Raw genomic sequence first — 22,780 nt, forward strand, 5'->3', positions numbered from 1 at the left:
ACACCTTCCAGTTTACTTACCTTTATCACACTAGATAATGAGAATAATTCAATTAGGTAACATGGAATCACAAGCTACCAGACCCCAGAATACCTGGCTGGAAGCCACTCTTCCTGACTGATCAGTATAAAAAGAAAATTAGCAAGTGTAGACACAAGTACATTACACATAATAGAGGATTATTTCCAATGAGGATCGTGCCATGCCGGCTCCATGTAGAAGCTGTGTATACTAGACCATGGATTTATGTCACCCTGATACTTGCTACTGAATTCACATTTTTATTTAGTATTTTATCCATATGTGATGTAGGGTCACTATAGGATATGGCGGTTGGGTGGGGTTCAGAAATGTATGAATGAAGGCATTTGAACAATTAATGTTACCATTCATTATATCATTCATTTGTAATAGCAGTACACACTATAATGCTATTTCTTAAAGAGGTTGTCGCATTTCAGACAATGGGGGCATATCAGTAGGATATGCCCCTATTGTCTGATAGGTATGGGCCCCAACACTGGGACCTGACCTATATCGAGGACGAAGCCCTGAAAGTGGTGGAGAGAGCACTGCACATGCACAGCTGCCCTCCATTCATTTTCTATAGGGCCGCCGAAAATAGCCGAGCACTGGCTCGGCTATTTCCATTGGGCTCATAGAGTTGAAACAGAGCGCGCTTGATGGTGGCTGGACCGGAGTCCTCCAGCCACCACTTTGAAGGGCTCTGTTCCTGACATAGGTGCGGGTCCCAGCGCATCTATAAGACAATGGGGGCATATCCTAGCGATGTGCCCTCATTGTCTGAGATGAGACAACCCCCTTAAGGTTCATCTACATAGAGATTTTGGGAATGGCAGGTGTTGAGTGCACAAGTATCGCAGTGTAGGAGGACATACATAGGAATGGGGTCACAGTGTGACTCACACTTTAGCTGAGACTGAGACACGCATATCACAAAAAAATCTAGCAATGTTGTTTTTTTTTGCAATTCGCATGTTGCAGTAAACGTGCAAGTAGCGCTGCGTCCCTATTCTTTCCTATGGCTGCCCTGCTACACTGTCATACTGGGGCACACAACGCTTGTCATACCCAAAATCGCTGTGTAGACGCTCTGTCTTTCATCTGCACTTTTCCCACAAAGCAATTGATACAATAACATAACCCTATACATCTTATGGAGCCCAATCCCTTCTTACATATCTGCTTATATAAGAAAAGTTATTGTAATGCCTAAAGAAGATAAATATATTGAAAAGACATACTGGGAATTGTAGTTCTCCAAGCTGTGACGCACGTATCAAGTGATTGCACTCCCTGGGATAGTAATAAAGTGTGCCTGGAAATAAAGTTGACGCCCATTGAAGCCAGTAGCCCTGGACAAAATGCTCGTAGAAATTCATCAACAGGGATTATAATGACGCAAGGAATGACATGCTCTGAACCATGGAGTTCCCTGTTTAATCCCTGGTCCTGTTTAGCAGATTGTATCTAATTGTGTTCTGGGATGCTAGTCTGTTTAATGAGCTCATGGGCTCTGACACTTTTCTCTCATTGTGTAAACCCTTTTGGTTTTTTCCAGATGAATTGAACACAACACTGAGGTGCTAATTATTTTGTAATTACTGCAAACCCAAGGTAATCCCCTGCAAGGAGTCTCCAAACTTCCACTGCTTGATAGAGCCTGTGCAAGTCAATGCTGCTCAGCCTGGCCAGAGAACGCTGAGGAGTTGGGGGGTAGCACACACATCACACTCTGCAGCATTGAATGTGTTAACAGAAGGGAAGTCCTATTGACTGCTGATGTGACTCAATAGGCTTGTGTTGAGTGGCTTATGTAAATAGAGGTTTGTAATTATATCATCATAGGATGAAGCAGCCCCCCCTGCTTCTCCCCTATGTCCAATAAGAAAAGACCCAGCTTGACACCTGCTTATATACAGAGGAAAGGAGCAAATATCCATCCAGAACACTCATCTTTCCTCCACCACAAACAAATATTAGGTCAGTTGAAAAGATCCAGGGAGGAAGAGGGGGTTAACTAAAAAGCCTCATTTACCAGCATCCAGCTATGACTTCCAGTAAAATAGAGATGCCTGGAGAAGTGAAGACAGACCCTGCAGCTCTGATGGCCTCTTTACATCTTCTGCCTTCACCCACCACAAACCTAGAGGTCAAGCACACCAAGGTAAGGAGAACTTCTGCTTGTTACTTGTGAAAAGTGTCTGGATCTCTTCCACTACACACAGGCACAGCTGCAATGAGTACAGATAGCAGGCTTCAGACCCTATCGCCCCTTCTTACTCACTGCATTCTTCCATGCAGCTGGGTCACCACAACTTCACTGGGCAATCCTAGAAAGTGACCTGTAACTTGATCCTTTCTTTCAGCTTCATTTATTTCCTTAATGACATTTGTTATTCATGATAATACTTCCAGGCTCAGGATTTCTAGTAACAGAACTTTTAGTATGTTGTGTTGTAACATCTGTCACCCCAGAGAACTTTGCTCCTCACCCATATATATCCTAAATAGCTACTCTGATTGCATTTATTCTGTAATCTCTTTTCAGTAAGCTTTATCCAACCTATTCCATCAAACTGTTCTGTATACTAGCTTTTATTGTAGGCTTACACTTTATTTGTGTATTTTGTATCATGTTCTAGTTAACTTTTGTCTATTAGCATTACCAACCTGTTTATTATGACATGTCCATATTTGCTGTTTTATATTTTTATTTATAAAATGCTCAGCAATTGAGATAGTCAGAGAGGGACACACAGGGTTCATTAAGTTTAAGATTTCCTTATTCCTACTGATATCCTAATTATTATTATTATTTAGACAGTTTTCCTTTATAAATTACTACAAAGAAATTCAAAACTTAGAGCAGACATTCATTTTTGCTGCACTACAGAGGTTTAGTTACTATATATCAGTCATTTCCAAGATAGGGATATTTTAGGAGTAGACAGTAAATTTGGTCAGTCTTAATCACTATCCCTTTGAAAAAGAGACAGAGGGGGAAATAGATTATGTACTGCATATTCATTTAAGTTTTTTTTTTGTGTGATCATACAGTATTACTTTCTATCATTGAAAGGAATCTTGTGTATGCATGATGTAATCAACTGCTTTCATTTGCAATGAAGACCCTATGTTGTGCATTTTTGCCTTGAGATAAATCACAATCTAGTGGCCAGTGGTCTTTTAACCTGTTTGTCAAACTACAAATCCCAGCATGTTGACAGTCTGAGGCTTTTACTGCATGCTGGAACATGTAGTTTTGTAACAGCCTTGAAAGCTTGAAAGGCCAGACACACACGTTGCTTTTTTAAAACGCATTGCAAAAATTGCACCAGAAAAACATGCATTTTTACTGTACCTTTAACAGGTGAAACGTGTTAAAACAGAGTGTTTCACCTGTAATAACTGTATTGGCAATTACCACATTAGTTTAACACGCTTCAACAGTTTTTTATGCATTTGTGTTCTTTATGTCTTTTTAAAAAGCAAAATGTTAAAGTAAATATTATATATTAAACAGAAACTTCTGTAGCAAGCCACCTATAATCAGGAAGCACAAATGCTTCTTTACTCTATATGCTAGCTGCATGTTTTCCATCAGTTTACATTGTTGATCTGGGCTATGAAGTATCATATGTTGGAGAATCTTTTATTTGAGCCAGGCAAGTGATAGAATATAATTGTAACCCACAGCCAGGTTTTCATCAGCGTAGCCTTCAGAGTCCTGAGTGACCTGATCTGATCCTTCATTCTTGGCACACTGAAAGATGTTTAAACTAAATATTAAGCCTTTTGTTTTCATGGATTAGGAAAGCAGAATGATAAAAAATTAAGATATTTAGTGTGGTGATAATAGTGTACATTGAAATTGTAATTGAGATAGACTGACAAAATATTTGCAACCCCCTCCCTATTGATTTATTTTCTTTTTGCCCTGGTTGACGGTGTCAAAATTTCACAGCAAATAGTAATTACTCTTCCTATTGTAAAACATGAAATGTTATGAGTAACCCAAGGTGCTACTTACAACTATAGCTTGAATTGAGAGCATAGTTGCATACAAAATTCCTCCCACAAACTGCATGTGTTTTAAAGGCTTCTAAAATGAAAATAAAAAATAAAACATGGCAAACAACTATACCATAGGTTATAAATGTAGAGTATTAAGCTAATTATTGCATAGTGCCATTCTCTTATTTTGTGCTTTACAGTGTGTCACAAAAATGGAGGTAAGAACATACTCAGTAGAACGTAAGCACATAACTTTATCCAGGTAGACTAGGTTTTAATTTACAAGAATGGTTCAAAAAGTTCATTTTCTGATCCACTTCTCGCTAACACAGAGATCTGAAATTTTGGGATACTATATTGCATGTCTTTATAAATTCATGTGCCAAATTTCAGGCAGATCTCTAGGTTTCTTTAAATGGAAAATTGAAGTGGGACTGGTGGCTGAACGTCTTTGATACCTGAGAAATTGAACTTTTTGGATGGTCTCTTACATACAATTAACCTATGAAACTTTTTAGAAAAGGTTGATGCGAAATGAAAAGCCTTGAACAACATACAAAAGAGGTGGGCACCACCAAAATAATCGTAGGGTGCTGTCCTGTGTAGTTATTGGGTGAGCCCTGAACATGACAGATTACAATCAAAATCCCTGTGAGATATATCCAATATTAGAATGTGATTTTAGTTTTTTAAGTGAATTATTTCATCCCGTAGTGAAGAGGATAGTTAACATTTAATGGCATGGGCTCATTTGTTGTACTCTCAATGGCAAGTTTTTGACCGTTGCATTGAGAATGCCCTAGCCGTGTGTTTTTGAATACTCCAACTTTACATTCGGCAATTAAATCAGTACTCTTCTGACCACCACAGATAATCAAAATATAACTTTTAACATGTATGGTAACCGAACCATCAAATATTAGACAAAAATGTGGAAATATTTGCCCTGAGGGGACTGAAAGTTATTTCCAAAATTTAAGCGCTGGTGGTAGATATTTATTTTTTCTTCTTATATGTGAAAGACAAATGTAACAAAAATAACCTATTGAGCAAATAAAGGTATTTTTTAATAGTTTTGATTTTTTATGCTACGTTATCTAAGATTATAAAACTGATATAATTTAAAACCACAAGGAATCTTTGTGATTGACCTTTGACTCCAGGAAGGAAAGATAATATTTTTTATGCATTCTCTTCAATGTCCAGCTCACTTACTATAAGATAGAATGGTCTTTGGGGATTGCAGAAGCTATGAACTCCAAATAGCCGCATGTGACTTTTGCTGCCCTTTGGTGAATTTACACTTTGATTAATGGTTGGAATTGGCGACATATATAGTACATGATAACTGCCCAGGATTGCATAAAATTAACCTTCACAAATGGATATTTATTGGTTCCCTTCTAAAAGAATGTTGTGTGGCTGCAAGGGGTAGCTGTAATTTATACGGCCATTCATGCCCCTACATGCTGATAGGCATTTCTACCATCTGGGTGAAAAATGTCCCAAATTAATGCTACAATGGCGGTTTTAACTCTTCAGCAATTATGCGTCTTTGTGTTTGCAACACTGCACATAATTCTGTCACATAAACCGCAGGGGGACCAGCTTGTATCATACACAAGGGTTTTATCTGTGATTCCTCGGATCCTATAATAGCAAGAGGAAATCATAGAGGATTTAGCCTGAGCATTACTTAAGATTTTCGTCTTGGTCATCAAAATAGAATATTATTATACAAATCTAGATTACTGTAACATTGTTTAATTGCATGCTAAATGCAGCTTTGTAGTCCTAAGGGTAGGTTCACACATGGCAGATTTGTTGCAAAAAATACTGTGGCTGAAAACCCATCTTGTACATTTGAATAGGATTATTTCTGCAGCATGAGCATGGATTTTTTAAGTAAACCCCATGCAGATGTCTCAAAAACCCTAGGAATTTCTACAACAAATCTGCCACGTTTTAACTTAAAGGCATTTGCTAAGAGTGCCTTTAAGATGGCTGTAACACTGAATATAGCTATGTAAGAAAAGTGCTGCAAATAGAGTACATGGCTGAAAATAATTGTCTACTTTAGACAAAAAGATTCCCATCCATTTGTCAGGTGATGTAAACTTGGTAGGGCGCCAGAGCTTGGGAATGTTTTCAATTACGATGGTTATTTGTGCAGCTTACTTTAATGTAAATTAATCTGTGCTTAATTTAGATACTTCTACTAAGAACAACAAACCTAGAAAATAATATTGCTTATGATTAAGTGTTAGCGATATAGCATGCCTCTCTATTTTTATTGCTGGGTGATTTGGTGATGGTTTACATGACATACAAGATGTAGTAGTCTTCTGCTGCAGATACTTTAACTGTCAAAGAATTCCTTGCCATGGCAAAAAAACTAATAATAATAATAATAATGTTTCATAGACCTTACTAGAAAAAAAATGAATGCATCACTATTTAAAAAGCAAAAATATTGTGGGGCTCAAGTAGGCTATTAAGCAGTGACTTTTGTTATGCCTCACTAGTAACCTCAGAAACTTAAGTGCAAAATGTTCCCATTAAAGATCTTAAGGGTGCCTTCACACGCAGCAGATTTTGTTGCAGAAAGTTTTGCAACTGAAAAACAGTTTCATTCATTTAAAAGAGGCTTGCAGAAATCCATGTGCTTGCCACTAAAACAACCCCTTTTACATCAGTGGAACTGAATAGAGAAATGTCTGCAACTAAAGACCACAATTTCATCTTCTGGAAGTACAATATAGGGCTTGATTCATATGCAGTTTTATGATCCAATGCCAATAGTAAATAAAAGGGAAGAAACAGTATAGAGGAAAGATGCTTTGGCTCATTGGTTAGCACTGGTGCCTTGCAGCGCTGGGGTCCGAATCCGACCAAGGTCACCATCTACATGGAGTTTGTATGTTCTTCCCATGTTCTCCCCGCGTTTGCGTGGGTTTCCTCCGGGTACCCCGGTTTCCTCCCACACTCCAAAAACATACTGATAGGGAACTTAGATTGTGAGCCTCATTGGAATATAGCACCACTATATAAGTGAGTAGAATAAATAAATACTGCATCAAAAATGAAAGGGAGAAATTAGCCCTTAGGCTTGTGTTACACTGGCCAGATGATCGTTAAGCATTTGTAGGAAAGGTGCCATGCCAATTGCATGCAGTCACAAAAATCATTGTCGGCAGCAGATCATGTCCTCCATATAAGCATGCTCCGCTGTGGTCAAATATTGGTTCTGTATGGGGACAAGTGATGGCATTAGCTATTGCTCCTCCGAGTCCTCCTCATACTGTGTCTGTGTTTAACAACTTTTATATGCTAAAAATCTGGATACATTCCCACCAAAGATTCTGACACATTACAAATCTAGCAGACCCAATTCTTGTCCTCCGTTTACAGCAGGCAGTTGGGTAGAAGTTAGGTTGCCTCAATACATATTAGATTGTTCCTTACCTGTATATATAATATGTATATCCAGCTTTAGCGCTAATTAATGTGGACAGTGGTGCAGGAGCTGTGAACACTGTTCTTCTATTCTATCAGAGAAATAAGGAATTCATGATCTTATCTGCTCCCCTGATTTGATATGAAATCAGGGCTTTTAGCTGAAGTACAGATAATTCTATTCAGACAAAACTCTAAGTACAAGTAAATACAGTAGGCAAGGCATTTTGGACAGATGATGTAAGTTTATTCCCAAAAGATTTAGAAAAATCATATAATTTTACTCATGCTTCAGCTCTTGCACATCAAACCAGTTCATTCAGAAACCCATTGTATTTGACCACCAGGTTTACATATTGTAGCAAAGCAAGCGCAACTAGTGCTTGTACCTTCATTTTTCTACGAAAGCTATGTAACAAGTTAGATTAAACAATCAATCAAATTCCAAGCCAAGCATACTAAAACATCTGTAGGTTATGCTTGCTATTCAAATGTTTGCCCCCTGTGGCTAAGAAAACAAACATTACTGACCTTCCCCTGTCCTGAGCAATGCCTTCTGCAAATTGCACCAAATGTCTTCCAAATTGTACTTTTAGAACCACGTCTGCTCCGTTCACATGAGCCATCTCTCCTAACCTCATGGATACGATTCGCCAGTTATGACAGTGTTGTGCATGGTTAAAACGCGACAGACGTTTGATACTTACTGATGAATCCCTTCTCCCCTATAAGATGATCTATTTCGCCAAAATGTTTCAGTACAACCCAATGAAGCAGATACTTCAAACACAAGCAGTAAATGCTTTTTAACATGGGTCTTAAGATCGGCTCCAGGAAAATAAGTGAAGCAGTATTTAGTCGTTCAGCCCTTTATACATAGCAGACTTTATTAAATTGATATCTTCATGGAGATTATTACATGACATACCCATAACTTAAGGCTGAGCAGGGGCGTAACTATAATTCATTGGGCCCCACCAGCTAGTGTAAAAAAATTAAAACAGCAGTATAAGTAGCATAACTAATTAAAGATATGTATAAAAGCATAACATATTAGAATACACAAATTATAGCAAAAAGCCACTATATTGTTATTCTCCTCAAATAGGTACAATGTTCTTGTACCTGATAGGGTCCCCTAACCTCTTGGCCCCATAGCAAGTGTTATAGCTTATAGTTACGCCCATGAGGCTGAAATTGAAACCACTTACGTAATTACTAAGTTATTAGGAAGATGGCACTTACATTATTTGTCTTGTCTGAAAAACATTTGATGGGACTGATTTACTTATCTTGTCTAAAATGCAGACAATGTAAACTTTAAGAGGTTGTCTCACTTCATGAGTTCAGGGCTGCCACTGTTGTTTGGTAGTCCAGAACTTTCAGCGCTGTGGGGAATGGGGGGTGGGGGGCTGACTGTAATGGCACAAGCAAGCGGCACTAGGATGTAATCCTGCTTCTTGCCTGTGCGTGCACGCTCCCGAGGCTGCTAATGAATCATTTGCATTACCAACTTTGACACTGATGACCTTTTACAGATCATAAAAACCAGCTAGCCATGGTAAGCATAGTTGCCACAGTTTGTCCATTATTATGCCACCCTCTCCTCCCTGTTGCACCTATTTAACAGCCTCAGGCTGCCCTATCCATCTAGAACAGCTCCAGGGCTACTGCGCATGCCATGGGACTGTTCTACATAAACTATCAGCACAGATACAAGGTGGCTAGGCCAGGAGATGCTGCGCATGCGTGCCTTTGTACACCCCCACGATCCCAGCCACCATAGAGCCCAGAGCTTATTCCCATAGTGTACAGACTTGGTCACTGTTGCAGGATTGCAGGCGGTGGCTGAGCCTGTAACCCCCTGACAATGTTCTATAATGGGGAAGAATTAATTGAAGTCAGGTAAGGAGGCAATGTGGATAATGAGAATACATTAGTAAGTGAATTATTTTTGCTTCTTATACATGATAAATTCCTTTTGCTGAAGTGAGACAACTCTTTAAGGTGCTTTTACATGGGTCAAAGATCGGGACAATTATCGGGGAAGAACATTTGTAGGAACACTCATTCCTGATAATTGCCCCTATTTAAATGTGCCACCGATCATAGCACATTACATCTTTTGTGTGGGACATAAGATAATTGTTTCTGGGCAGGAGATTGTCCTTGTGTAAAACAGGATCTGCTGCCAGCAAACAATAAAGGGAATCAACATTCACAGTAGTGATCGCTCATGCCCACACAGAGGAGATGATTGCTGCATGTAAATTCAGTTATCTCTGCTCCATGATCCATCAGTAATCTAGAAAAAGAGTTTGTTCCCAATCATTGCCAATACATCAGCCAATATAATGTGATCTTGGCTAGACATTGAAAAGATGCCCCCGATTTATCACAGTGGCTCAGGCTCCATAACTTTTGTGCATGTCTAGACACTTTTAAATTTTTACACCAAATACTGGCTGGCTTGTTTTGTGCCAATATTTTGCAAAATTTGGGCATATGCTGTTGCATTTTAAGACCCAGCCATTTCCGCGTAGTCATGCCCTCTTCTCAAGTAAAGAGCACTGGATTATTCTTTCTGCAAATTTGTTTTATAAATAGGTTTACAACTTGATGTGACATAATGCCACAAATTTTGGTGTATTTTATGGAAAAATTTTAGACAAGCCAATGATTGTTGGATTTAAAATTTTAGAACAGATTCTCCATTAATTATAAGTGGAGCAAACAAAGTGAAAATTCTCTGGCCAAATTTTAGGATGCACCAAATTTGTCTATGTCTATAGCAGGGGCATAACTATAAGGGATCCACAGGTAGCAGTGTTAATGTGGCAACACCTTTGGTCTATAGCCGGGATCCGCAACCTCTGGCACTCCAGCTGTTCAGAAACTACAACTCCCATAATACTGCATTCACTTCTGTGAGAAGTTAGAAGAACAGCCGAGCATGTTTGCATGCTGGGAATTGTAGTTTCACAGCAGCTGGACTGCCTAACGTTGTTGATCCCTGGTCTATAGCATGTTTAGCATTCCCCATCCCTCCCCCATAACTCTACAACCTCCTCACAAATCAATTTATCTGCCTTCCTGGCACTGTAATTATTTCACAAAGATTCCTAGTACATTAACTAACAGGAAGCATGAAGCAGAAAGGGTTGTATGCATCCCCTGCTTCCTCACAGGTGCCTACTATCTTTGTGCACCACAATGGATTTTATATGCCCCTTAAACTGTATACAGTTTCTTTCATAAAACAAAACCTGATGTTGCTAAGGGGCAAACAGATGTGATTTATTTCCAGATTCTTTCTATGGGATGACATTATTGTAATCTTTTATTGGAATTCTTCCTTGCAATATTCTAAAACCTGAGAATAGTGAGCACAAGACAAGGTTCACACAAGCATTGCCTTGGTATATGCATTGCTTACGTTTAGTTTTTTTTCTTCTGATTATTGTCATAGGTTTGTATGTTCTATTTAGCCTATTATATATAATTTTTATAACCCATTTCAACCACAGAGAACACAGCTGCACACTAATCGTACAGCTGCTTTAGTGAGGAGCCGGCTGTCAGAGACAGCAGCGCTCCTAGCAGAGTGAGCCAAGGATGGTTTTGTCCCTGCCTTCCCTATCAGTCAATACACAGTGCTCAATGTGCGCTGTGCATATAAATTTTGAAACAGCAATGCCACTTCTCTGGTCCCTGCAATCAAGTGATTGTTGGAGGAAGGGAGTCTGCTTGAGCTGCTGGGTCTTAGCAGACCCGGATCAGCTCTACCATCAGGTTGTACAGCCTTGTCTCTGGGGCTGTATAACCTATAACTGGAAATACTCTGCCAGCCCAAGTTAAAAGAGAAATCAGCAATGCATTTAATAAATGATCAAATTATAAAACAAAAATTAAAAAAAATGGGAACAACATACTATTCCCTTTTTTTTTACATTTTACACTGGTTATAAAAAATAAAAACATTAAAAATACAAAATTAAAAATGACCTAAAAAAAGGCGCAAACATTTTTTACATAACCAAATGGAGAAAAAAAGATCGAACTCAGTGGAATATGTTGGACAATTCCTTAACAAAATGCATACATTTGCTGTTTCTCATCTTGAAAAGAGAGCCATTTAAAGCTTGTTGACACTACAAACAGTAATTATAATTATAAGGCTTCATGCACACCGACATGTACATATTTTGGCCTTCAAACAACGGACCTTCAAAATACAGATACCTTTTGTTTGCATTCAGTTTTTTTCTCACTCCTATCAATAGAAGGGTCTACTTTTGTCCACAATACAGACAATAATAGATCATGTTCTATAATTTGTGGAACAGACACATGGATCTGCAAAAAATAATGTGTTCATGGCCCCATACAAGTGAAAAGGGTCAGTGTGCTATGTGCAAAAAAATGCAGATAGCACACGATTGGAAAATATGGTTGTGTGCATGAGGCCTAAGCCTCATCACATTGCCCTAAATGTCTAATATACATTGCTCATATTTTGAAAACCTGAATAGGATAGTGGGCTCAACATGTTGGCAGTTATAGCTTCACAACAGCTGGAGGGACACAGGTTGTAGACCACTGTTGTAGACCGATTTCTTATTGAAGTCCTTCTTCTGCCTTTACTACTACACACTCTAAAAAAAAAATCTTGTTTTCAAAGTTTACTTGTTAAAGTTTAGCCTGGAAATTGGCCGTGCATCTCAGGAGGTGAACTATAAATCATGGCATCACAGAACTGTATCAAATGAAGACTGTAAATCATCATCGTTCCTATGGCACATCATTTTACAACAGCTTTTAAAAAAAGGAAATTGGATCTTACATTGCCACCACCTGTTGATATGTGTTTTAAATGAATGCTGTACGTGGCCTACACCGACAAGTTTTATGTGAGGTGTTCACTGATTTAAGTTATTACTAATGCATGGGGGAGTTTTAATGGGTTGTTTTTAACATTTCTACATTGCTACATTTAAGCTATCTGCAGATGGTTCTGTAAGAAAATGCCCCCCTACACCTCCCGAAGACCTGACGTAGTTAATCAATTACTTTTATATTTCTTTGAATATGTGTACTTAATGCTGAATTAAGCTGTAAAAATACCAGGGCTGATTTATGGTAAAAAGTCGGCCTTAATTAACGCTGAATCCAGGGGAATGGCAATAGTGGATGGCTTTTGCTATTGAAATTGAACAATGGCCTCTCAGGGTTCTTAGCAGTGATTTAGATGGAAACAAGTCCTGGAGTTTTCATTTCTTTGTCATGCGGACCCTCCATGATGGCTATATATACTCTCCAGATAGGATGATTTCATGTCATAGTTTATCTGATTTACACACTGCCCTTGGACCACACTCTATAAATTAGAGCGAGTGGTGGTGGGGAAACTAATTTAAGCTTTGCAGGGATTCCTTGTGTTTTTTTGCAATGTGTCATCACTTGTCCACTACATGGCATTTTTATGAAGTGACCATAATGAAAGTCAGATTAAATGCACAGGGTACATACATTTAATCGACAACCTTCAGACTCTATAGCTGGAAGAGCTCTATATATGTATATAAAAGCCCCAAGTGAATGCAAATTTATTGCAAAAAGAATGTGGGCTTGGTGGTATGGATGTGTGTAGGCTGGTACTACCTGACACAGAACACTTAAGACTTTCCAAAGTGAGTTATTTAAGTGTAAGGTTTTTAGCTTGTAAATCCAACAGCTGGTGCTTTTCAAAACTTGAAACAGTTCCAAAATCTTAGTTGAAGGTACTTTACACACACTGGAGTAAATGGTAGGAGTTTTACAGCCAATTTAAATGTGATCAACTTGTGTTAATAATAAGAAAGTAATGTTACTAACTTGTGCTTCGAGTGAAAACTAATAGTAGAACAGTAGCATCTTGAATTGTGATAGATTGTGCCATTGTGGTACCATGCCGCAATTTTTTTTTTTTATGTCATTTTGGTGGTATATACTTTTTTAATTAAAATGGCACTAAATTAGCCAGACATGTTTCAAATTCCCCGCCCTATCATTGTCGTATGTGCTCACCAAAACCAGAAATGTCACATCTGTCACTCACAAACAAATTCAACAAATTGAATGACACACCCAAGCTAAAAGTGCACATGCAGATCACCTACAAAAGCTGGGCTTCACCATATTTACTTTAATATATTTCAAATAAGTCTGGACACTCATGTTACAATAAAATGGCTTACATATTTATTAGGCTTAGTTCACATATGCCAGTCCGGCTAGCTCTTTTAGGCTGGGAGTCGGACACAACTGATAAATATGCACAGATTCGGCATCTATCTACTAATAGCACCAGACAGAAAAAAATTAGCATGCAGTGTTTTTCTGTCGGATGCTATTTGGCATCTGATGCTCCAGATGTATGAGAATGATCCCATAGAATACTATGGGATTAGTTCTGCTTCAGTTCCCCTTTGGTGTTCACTACTTCATGCCAGAGGGGAACTGAACCGGATCACCGGGCCCATGTGAAGAGGGCCTTACTCAGTTTTTAATTTATTTTTTATTTTTTAATATTTCTCCTAATTTTTCTTTGGTTAGTATTATTGATGAAAGTGGTCGCTCACACAGTGCACAGACTGTTTTAAATACTGTATGTGATCATGTCATAACTGTTCAAATTTTTTTTTTGGTCAGATTTTTATTAACAATGAATGGCAGAGTTCAGAAAGTGGAAAGACATTTCCGGTCTACAATCCAGCTACTGGAGATCAGATATGTGAAGTTCAAGAAGCTGAGAAGGTAACCACTTCCATATAAGATACTTAAAATTGAATTTATTTCATAGGCTAAATATGAATGGAGATAATTTAGGCTTATCATAAGTTCTGATTACTTGTGGAAAATGTCAGCTTTTAGCCATGCAGTCTTGGCATTGGTCAAGTGTCTTCTATTGATGCAATGTTTTTCTCTTCAAAGGCTGATGTGGACAAAGCAGTAAGAGCTGCACGCTTGGCCTTTTCCTGGGGTTCTGTATGGAGGAGAATGGATGCATCAGAAAGGGGGAGACTCTTGGATAAACTGGCTGATTTGGTCGAAAGAGAAAGAGCTATTCTTGCCGTAAGTAAATGACATATTGAACATGCTTTGCGGTAATACTTATATGATGTAGTCTTTGTTTTGTAATGGCCCCTAAGGTGGATTGGAGCACAATATGTCGAATAGTAAAATATGCGCTCATTAAACATATTATGTAGTTTTTTAGGTTCCAGTTAATGTATCTGCCTTGTTATGCCTTCTATATTCTGAAATCATATACAGTGAAGTTGTATGATGAAATACACATTACGTTGTAGGCAATATTGGCACAATATACACAGAGCAATAAGCATTTGGTGTTGCCGGATTTTCATTTAGTTGTTAAATCTTCCAGTTTTACAGATGAAATTGGTGCTCATAATAATTAACAGATGTTTCTCCTTGTGGTAAATGTGAAGCATATCTTGCATGAGTGGCAAATATGCTGTGTCTGAATATCTCTTACACCAAACAGAACTTGATAGAGGTTTTTTTTTTAAAAAAAAACTATTTGTGATTCTAGTTTTGGCCAGTGTTCGATTATTGCTTCTGCTTTAGATATTGAATTTAAGAAAATTTATTTCCAAATGTAAAATAATAAAATAAGTCTTTTTAGTAAACCTGACTAGGTTCAAAGTAATATTTGTGTGTCATGTTAGCTGTAAACACCTTATTGGACTTTCTATAGTCGATGTGTCTGGGACACCAAATTAGTACAGCCTGTGACTGGTAAGAGAAGTGATGGTCATAGCTTTTTTTGCCAGAAGACCGTGCCAAATAGAGCTCTCCTGCTTCACCACTTGCTACTGTAACACTCTATTACAAACCAAATAATTGTAGAGGGGTTTGTAACCACTGGACTAACCTCATTTTTGGAACAACTTCATATGAAACAAGGTGTCAGCTTTTAATATTTTACTCCAACCATTTGCTCATGAATTTAAGGACCTCATTTAGCATAGCATGGTTTCCAGTAAGTGTTATTTTTCTAACTTTTATCGCCTTACACAGAAGCCTAATGTATTTCAGTTTTTTAATTGCTGGCTTAGATTTTTACTTTATATTAAAAGTGTTGACCTTCCCATTTGCTTTTCAGACACTTGAATCCCAAAATAGCGGAAAGCCCTTTCTACAGTCTTTTTATGTGGATCTCCAAGGCGTGATTAAAACACTCCGATACTATGCTGGCTGGGCAGACAAAATACATGGCATGACCATACCAGCAGGTAGGGTCTGAGTACTCTAATTGCTAGTCCTTGGACATTTTAGTGAATTAACAGATCTCTTATACTTGCTAAGGTTATGATTTGTGATTGATATTGAGCTAAAATGCATACTACGATGCATACTGTAACCCACAAGATGGCACATGTCAGTTCAACACCGTTAATGAACAAAAACTTCTACATGGTAAACAGTAAACATTTCCAACAATGATGAAAATGTGGGTGTCACCATTCATACTGGATTTCCCATTTACCTTTTCTATTATTACACAAGAAATCTTTGACTAAACTGGGTCCATGATGTTTGGGTGCAGCACACACTGTCTGCATGGTCAATGTTAACATGGGATTCCCCTCCTTTTCCACCTACACGTCAATGTCAAACAACAAAGTAAAGGAAACTAGCTTTAAGCGGTTTTCTGGGACCCAGCAGGTCCTGAAATCCATATTAATTACACTTAACTCATTTAAAAGTATTGTCCTGAAGTTGCTTGGATTGGTGACTCTGGAATCTAGTGACATGAGGCTCTTCTGAAAATCCTGCTTCTCGTGACATAACGTCCTTTACTAGGTTTCTGGCCAGTGCTATGGACCGAGTGTTTCCACTGTGAATGGCACCAGAGAAACCTGCTGAAAGAAATTATGTTGGCTGATGCAGGATTTTCAAATGAGGAGCATCACATGATCCAATTCTCGAGCATGCAATCCAGGTGACTTCTGGATGGTAAGTGTATTACAAACTTTTCTCCAGGTGTGTTATGTGTAATTAAAATGTACAACGAAGTTGGATCCCAGAAAACCCCTTTAAGGTTCATGCTGCCTTTCTCTCCTACAAGAGAAGTGTGCAAGAGAATGCGGTGAGATGCAAATTCCACAAAATCATTGGATAGGGGATTGGTGAGGTGAACCTGAGCCCAGTTTAATTGTCAACAGTCAATCATATATAGTTCTAAATAAATAATAGATACTAAAAGTATTTAAAAAACATTAATGGATATTTCTTAAATTGGTTATCTGATACAATATACCCTATTATTGTCGTGTTTCAAATTGCTGTCTTGTCATCTGTTGTAGATGGGGATTACTTAACATTTACAAGACATGAACCTATTGGGGTGTGTGGACAGATTACCCCGGTGAGTATCAGCAGGTTTTATTTTTATTGAGCAGCTTTATTTATACTCACACTCAACATGGGTTACAGCTGTGTGTTTCTTTTTATTTTGGAGTAGAAGAACATCTTTTGTTTTTATTTGCTGGACTATTTCTATTAGTCTTTCTACAGCTGCTTATTTAAACAAGTTAATGGGGACTTAAATATGTAACTTGGTAACCACTCCCAAGCACTGTTCTTATTTTGACTTACGATTTAGAATGAAGATATTTTATATATATTTCAATATGAAGGGAAAATGTAAAGAAAATGTGTGTGGTACAGAATACCAAGATATCTATAGAAATTTTCCTTTTCTCCCTCTAGCAGCTCACTTCTGTGGGCACTATGTCTGTCTCAGTCTCTCTGCACTTTCTCCCTCATCCTCCCCAATTCCTTCTACAAAGACATCTATGGCAGCATGTAATATATACCCTTCAAAGTGCTGGCAGTCCATCTTGTCTCTCAAGATTGATTCAGCAGATAATGTTCTTCTAGATCACCCACACAACTGCACTGTATTTTATAAAATGGACTGCACCTTAACAAAAAATAATTAGAAACATTCTGTGTTCTAGTGTATGTGAATTTCCATACATGAAACCAGTGGAACATTTAAATCCAATACATTTTTCATTCTAACACACCAATGGAAAATTCTTGTGGCAGGCACACAGTATGGTTATAATATCAAAGGGAACTTGCACATTGGCTTTTATGGGAAACTCTTTCTTAATGTAGTAGTTTCCTGTAAACGTTATCTTCCATGCATCACGTTTGTTTTGATGTCACAGTAGAAGGAGAGTTAATGGTCCTTATTTATCTGTAGAGGTGGTCAGAACCAACATTCCCAAAGTTCATTCTGCAAGCTTCCTTCTTCAAATCTTATCCATCTGTAACTAATAACATTGTGAAAGCAGTAGTCAAAGAAATTCCTTACCTTCCACAGATCTTTGTATTACATTAGTATCCTACAACTACATATAATTTTGGATACATGCAGGACCTTTTCTATAGTTGGTACTGATGAAACACTTATATAACCAGTGCCACATACAGTACTCTGTCTGATACTTAATGTCCCAATCTGCACTTGTCTAAATGTTGGCCTTTGAATACTTGCATATCGTATTAAATCATGTGTTTGAGGTTATCAACTAATTTCACTTGTTTCCAGTCCCTGCTTCAGTGATCATCTCTCCCTGCTTTCCAGACATATCTATTCAGCTGCATGAAAATATTAGGGGATTTATTAAGACTGAAGTTGTTTTAAAAATATTTTTTGAGATAAAAAAGTGAGAGCGAGCACTCACGACATCTGTGTCATATGGAAATAGTTTTACTAGAACCAGATAAGGTTATAACAATTATACATTCACTATTAAAATACATTCACAATAAAATGCAATAAACATAAAATAACTATAATATGGTACCAATTTGATTAACACAACTGTAGTCGGGGTAGCAAATTCCGTGGCCGCACTCCGTGACACTTAAGGCAATAGTGTCAGTATCTGTGAGTGGGATGGATGAAAAACGTCCTAAGAGTTCCTCATATGGGGCACTTTTTAACGGCCCTGTAGTGGGGAGCTGAGGATGCGTTGAATGGTAATGGAGGTGGATCTGTAAGGTGAATATTATAATTAGTTTACACTATTCTGAGCTCCTTTTTTATTGACTGGACAACCAATTTAATACTGTATTGGTTGGAACCTGCATGTACAAATAGGCGGTTATACTCTTTTTTACAATGCAAATAAAAAAGAGGGCTCTGCCTTAAATGCTACCAGATGTAAGTTAGCTACCCTATAAGTCAATGTTCAAACTTGCTAAGAGCTCATTTGTATACACTCTTGCTAGATTTACAGAGGAGCATTGCCTGGCCCATAAGACTCCTCACACCATTTAAGGTGTTCTGCATATGGAGATACTGTATTCCCGAAATCCTGACCTAGGCCTCTCACCCAGTTAAGCTAGTACTCTCTGAACTGATGAGGGGCAATCACCCCAAAACAGCTATCTTTAAATGAGATGCTGGCTTATATATTATCTTCAGAGGAGCATTGCCTGGCCTATAAGACTCCTCACACCATTTAACGCACTCTCTATAAGGAGATACTGTATTTCCCAAGTGAAAAAGGGAAATATAAATAAAATATTAATGGGTTGTCTACATGTCTTTCCATCAAGTTCCTCCTTTAAGTCAGCAGTAGTCCTTGGCAAAGTTCTTGGCCTGTGCCTAGATATTTTGCATTTAAAAGTTCAGTGAAACTTTGGACAGAAAGTCAGAATGTGGGCAGCATCCATTCCAAGAATATTTTTCTTTTTCCAAGCATTGTTTCATATCTGGTTTATCAACATTTTTGCATGAGAAAATTAAGTGTTTGGTGAAAAGTAGGCTTTTTGTATATTTTTGAGAGATAAGAAATGAAAATGCAGCTGACTTTTATCAGATTAATCCATTTAGGCCAATGTAGGGCCTTTTTTTGACTTGTCTAGAAAAGAAAAATGAAGCCATTCCAAAAAAAGAACACCTTATTCAAAAATTTAAAAAACCCAATAAAAATAATTTTGCAAAGAATACAATAAATTGCATATTGTATATGTATTGCCCCATCTGATTTTGTGTAAACTTTTGACAGATTTTACAAGGTGTACCCTAAATCCAGTTAGTAAATGTGAGCCAATGAGTATTGCAAGCAGTTTAACTACATAGTGTCTTGTGTAAAATGAATACTTCTGATATTTCAGAGAATTTCTTTGTAAACATACATTGGTGGTTCACTCACTAATCTTATGAGCTACCCCAAACCTGCAGTGGGAAGCCTAGGGATCTTTAGACTTTAGGACCAAAGAAGGATCTGGCTTATCTGTGAACTAAAATTTAAAGGGACACTGACAGGCCAAATCAGCATATATAGTTAGATATATGACATTACAGTTCTTATAGAGTCTTTTAAAAGCATATAAGTATCCCCCCTGTCCACCTTATAAAGAGCGAAATATAAAGTTTTATAACCTGCTTGTCCAGTCAGCAATCTGCCCAAGGGGCGGCGTTTCATGTGAAAATGCGCCCAGCCAGCCTTCCCAACTGCCGTTCTTAAGCCCCGCCCAGCTCATCATTATTCACTTCGCTGGGCGGCGGCTAGAACTCTCCCCAGTCCCGATCCTGCTCATGGGCAATTCAATCCTCTGGGAATCGTTCATGCCCAATCTTCTGCGCCTGCGCCCCGCCGTGGTTAGATCGCGCATGCGTACACACACAGCCTGCCTGCGTCTTGGAGGCAGCTGCAGCCTCAGCCATGCACTGTTCAGAGCAGCGCTTCAGAGCGCTGCTCACTCACATCGTCAAAGGGGTTAATAGTGCGTCCCAGAGGATTGAATTGCCCATGCGCAGGATCGGGACTGGGGAGAGTTCTAGCCGCCGCCCAGCGAAGTGAATAATGATGAGCTGGGCGGGGCTTAACAACGGCAGTTGGGAGCGGCTAGCTGGGCGCATTTTCACATGAAACGCCGCCCCTTAGGCAGATTGCTGACCGGACAAGCAGGTTATAAAACTTTATATTTCGCTCTTTATAAGGTGGACAGGGGGGATACTTATATGCTTTTAAAAGACTCTATAAGACCTGTAATGTCCTATATCTAACTATATATGCTTATTTGGCCTGTCAGTGTCCCTTTAAGATTAAATGTGAACAAACCAATTCTGCTCAGTAAAAGTAACAAGAAAACTATTTGGTTGTACCAGGACCCGAAGTAGGTTAATGATTAGCATACTGCATTTGTGATGGAGTATTTGATAAACCATCTATGAATTGTCATGTCCCTTAAATGGTTCATCTTACCACTAGAGATGTCCCGAACTATTCGCCGGCAAACATAGCTTGTTCGCGTTCGCCGCGGCGGTCGAACATATGCGATGTTCGGTCCGCCCCCTATACATCATCATTGAGCAAACCTTGACCCTGTACCTCACAGTCAGCAAACACATTCCAGCCAATCAGCATATCCTCCCTCCCAGACCCTCCCACCTCCTATCAAAAAGCAAGGACAGCATCCATCTTAGATTCATTCTGAAGCTGCAGTGTCACAAAATTGACTAAGTTGTAATCGCAATGCGATTAATACAGGTTATATTAATCGCATTGCGAATTCAACTTACCACACTCTGCGTCAACTACGTAATTTTCCATGGGAGTTTTGCCATGGATCCCCCTCCGGCATGCCACAGTCCAGGTGTTAGTCCCTTTGAAAAAACTTTTCCATCACTATTGTGGCCAGAAAGAGTCCCTGTGGGTTTTAAAATTCGCCTGTCTATTAAAGTCTATGGCGGTTCGCCCGTTCGGGAACGGAAAATTTTATGTTCGCGACATCTCTACTTACCACTTCTTGCTTCCTGCAGTGGAACTTTCCTCTTCTGATGTTCGCATGGAAGGTTGCACCAGCTCTGTGCTGCGGGAACACTGTGGTGATCAAACCAGCCGAACAGACGCCTCTCACTGCACTTTACATGGGAGCCCTTATCAAGGAGGTAAAATAAGGCACTAAGAACATTATGCTTTTTGCACATACTTAATTTTAACAACTTAAAATTAACTTTATTCATACCCTTTTCACACACCATTTTCCCTTCATTTTTATTTTACTAGGCTGGGTTTCCACCAGGAGTTGTTAATATTTTGCCAGGATATGGTCCAACTGCAGGCGCAGCAATAACTTCTCACCCTGGCATAGATAAAGTTGCATTCACTGGCTCTATTGAGGTATGTATGTTTTCCATGGATTGTAGGTCATTTCCCTGAATAGAGAATCTATATGCATTAGTAATTTACAAGTCTGGCATATCTCCTGCTGATAACCATGTAATTGTATGCCATTAGTTTCATGTAAAGGAGTCTGTCATCACCGTGGTGCATTTCAAACAATTCCCAGCACACTGTAGTTATCATATTCCCAATCTCAAACATATCTTTGTGCGCTGTTACCCCCAGTTTCCCCCCCCCCATATTTTTGTCAATATGCAAATTAGTATAAAACAGCTGCAGAAGGGGCAGTGCCTATCAGTTATATTGCCCACACCGATTTGAATCGAGACCCACTTATCCTCTCTTAATCTTTACTCCATCTCTTTCTGCTTCCAACGTCATCAGGCCACCACTTAAAACTTCTTGCAGATGCAAATCTCAGCTCTGTTTGTCTGTGCCTGCACCATCTGTGGCAGGGAAAGGAGAAGTGCATCATGTCTTTTTTTGGGAATACAGCAATAGTATGTGCTACATAGAGGATGCCAAATGGCACTTGTGCCACCTAAACACAAGTATTTTGTATTATAAATTGCACATGGTAACAGGGGGCATGGTCACCTAACAGACTTTGCATTAGTGTTCAGGATCTACAAGTCTCCATGAATTTTTGAATGCCGAAAGTAAAATTTAATACAAAAGTGTTAATTTCCAGGAGAGGAAAAAAATAGGGATTTGAAAATCAAAGGATGTCAAACTTTTAAAATTTTACTTTTAAACCAATAATAAACAAGCTTTCTAATGGGAATAGGCAAGTAACACACATATAAAAAAGGGGGTACTTTATCTAAAGATGCTAAGTAATAACAGATTTATCTTTTTGTATATTGCAAAACTGGCACAAACTGTTCCATATTCCAGATTTCCAACAACAGTGGTCAACATTATCACATTTAAATACACTGTGCACAATAACAATTTGTAAACATACGGCTTTATGTTCAATTAATGAAGAAAATGCTTCCAGAACTAGGAAATGACACCCCCTCCCCAATGACAGTTTTATACTCTAACTTAGAGACTGTCACATT

At 38.5% G+C, this 22,780-nt stretch overlaps 1 protein-coding gene across 1 annotated transcript in view; it reads left to right on the forward strand.

Annotated features, from left to right (window-relative positions):
- Positions 1-1,978: 1,978 nt before the first annotated feature.
- ALDH1A2 (aldehyde dehydrogenase 1 family member A2) overlaps positions 1,979-22,780 on the forward strand; it is a 33,192-nt gene continuing 12,390 nt past the window's right edge. The window contains exons 1-7 of the mRNA XM_040413888.1: positions 1,979-2,188; positions 14,185-14,289; positions 14,467-14,607; positions 15,662-15,791; positions 16,866-16,927; positions 21,350-21,478; positions 21,597-21,710. Of these exons, the coding sequence (XP_040269822.1) occupies positions 2,072-2,188; positions 14,185-14,289; positions 14,467-14,607; positions 15,662-15,791; positions 16,866-16,927; positions 21,350-21,478; positions 21,597-21,710 (798 nt within the window). The 5' untranslated portion in view covers positions 1,979-2,071. The remainder of the gene's footprint in view (positions 2,189-14,184; positions 14,290-14,466; positions 14,608-15,661; positions 15,792-16,865; positions 16,928-21,349; positions 21,479-21,596; positions 21,711-22,780) is intronic.

The sequence above is a fragment of the Bufo bufo genome, chromosome 1 (assembly GCF_905171765.1).
Source record: "Bufo bufo chromosome 1, aBufBuf1.1, whole genome shotgun sequence".
Classification (NCBI taxonomy): Eukaryota; Metazoa; Chordata; class Amphibia; order Anura; family Bufonidae; genus Bufo; species Bufo bufo.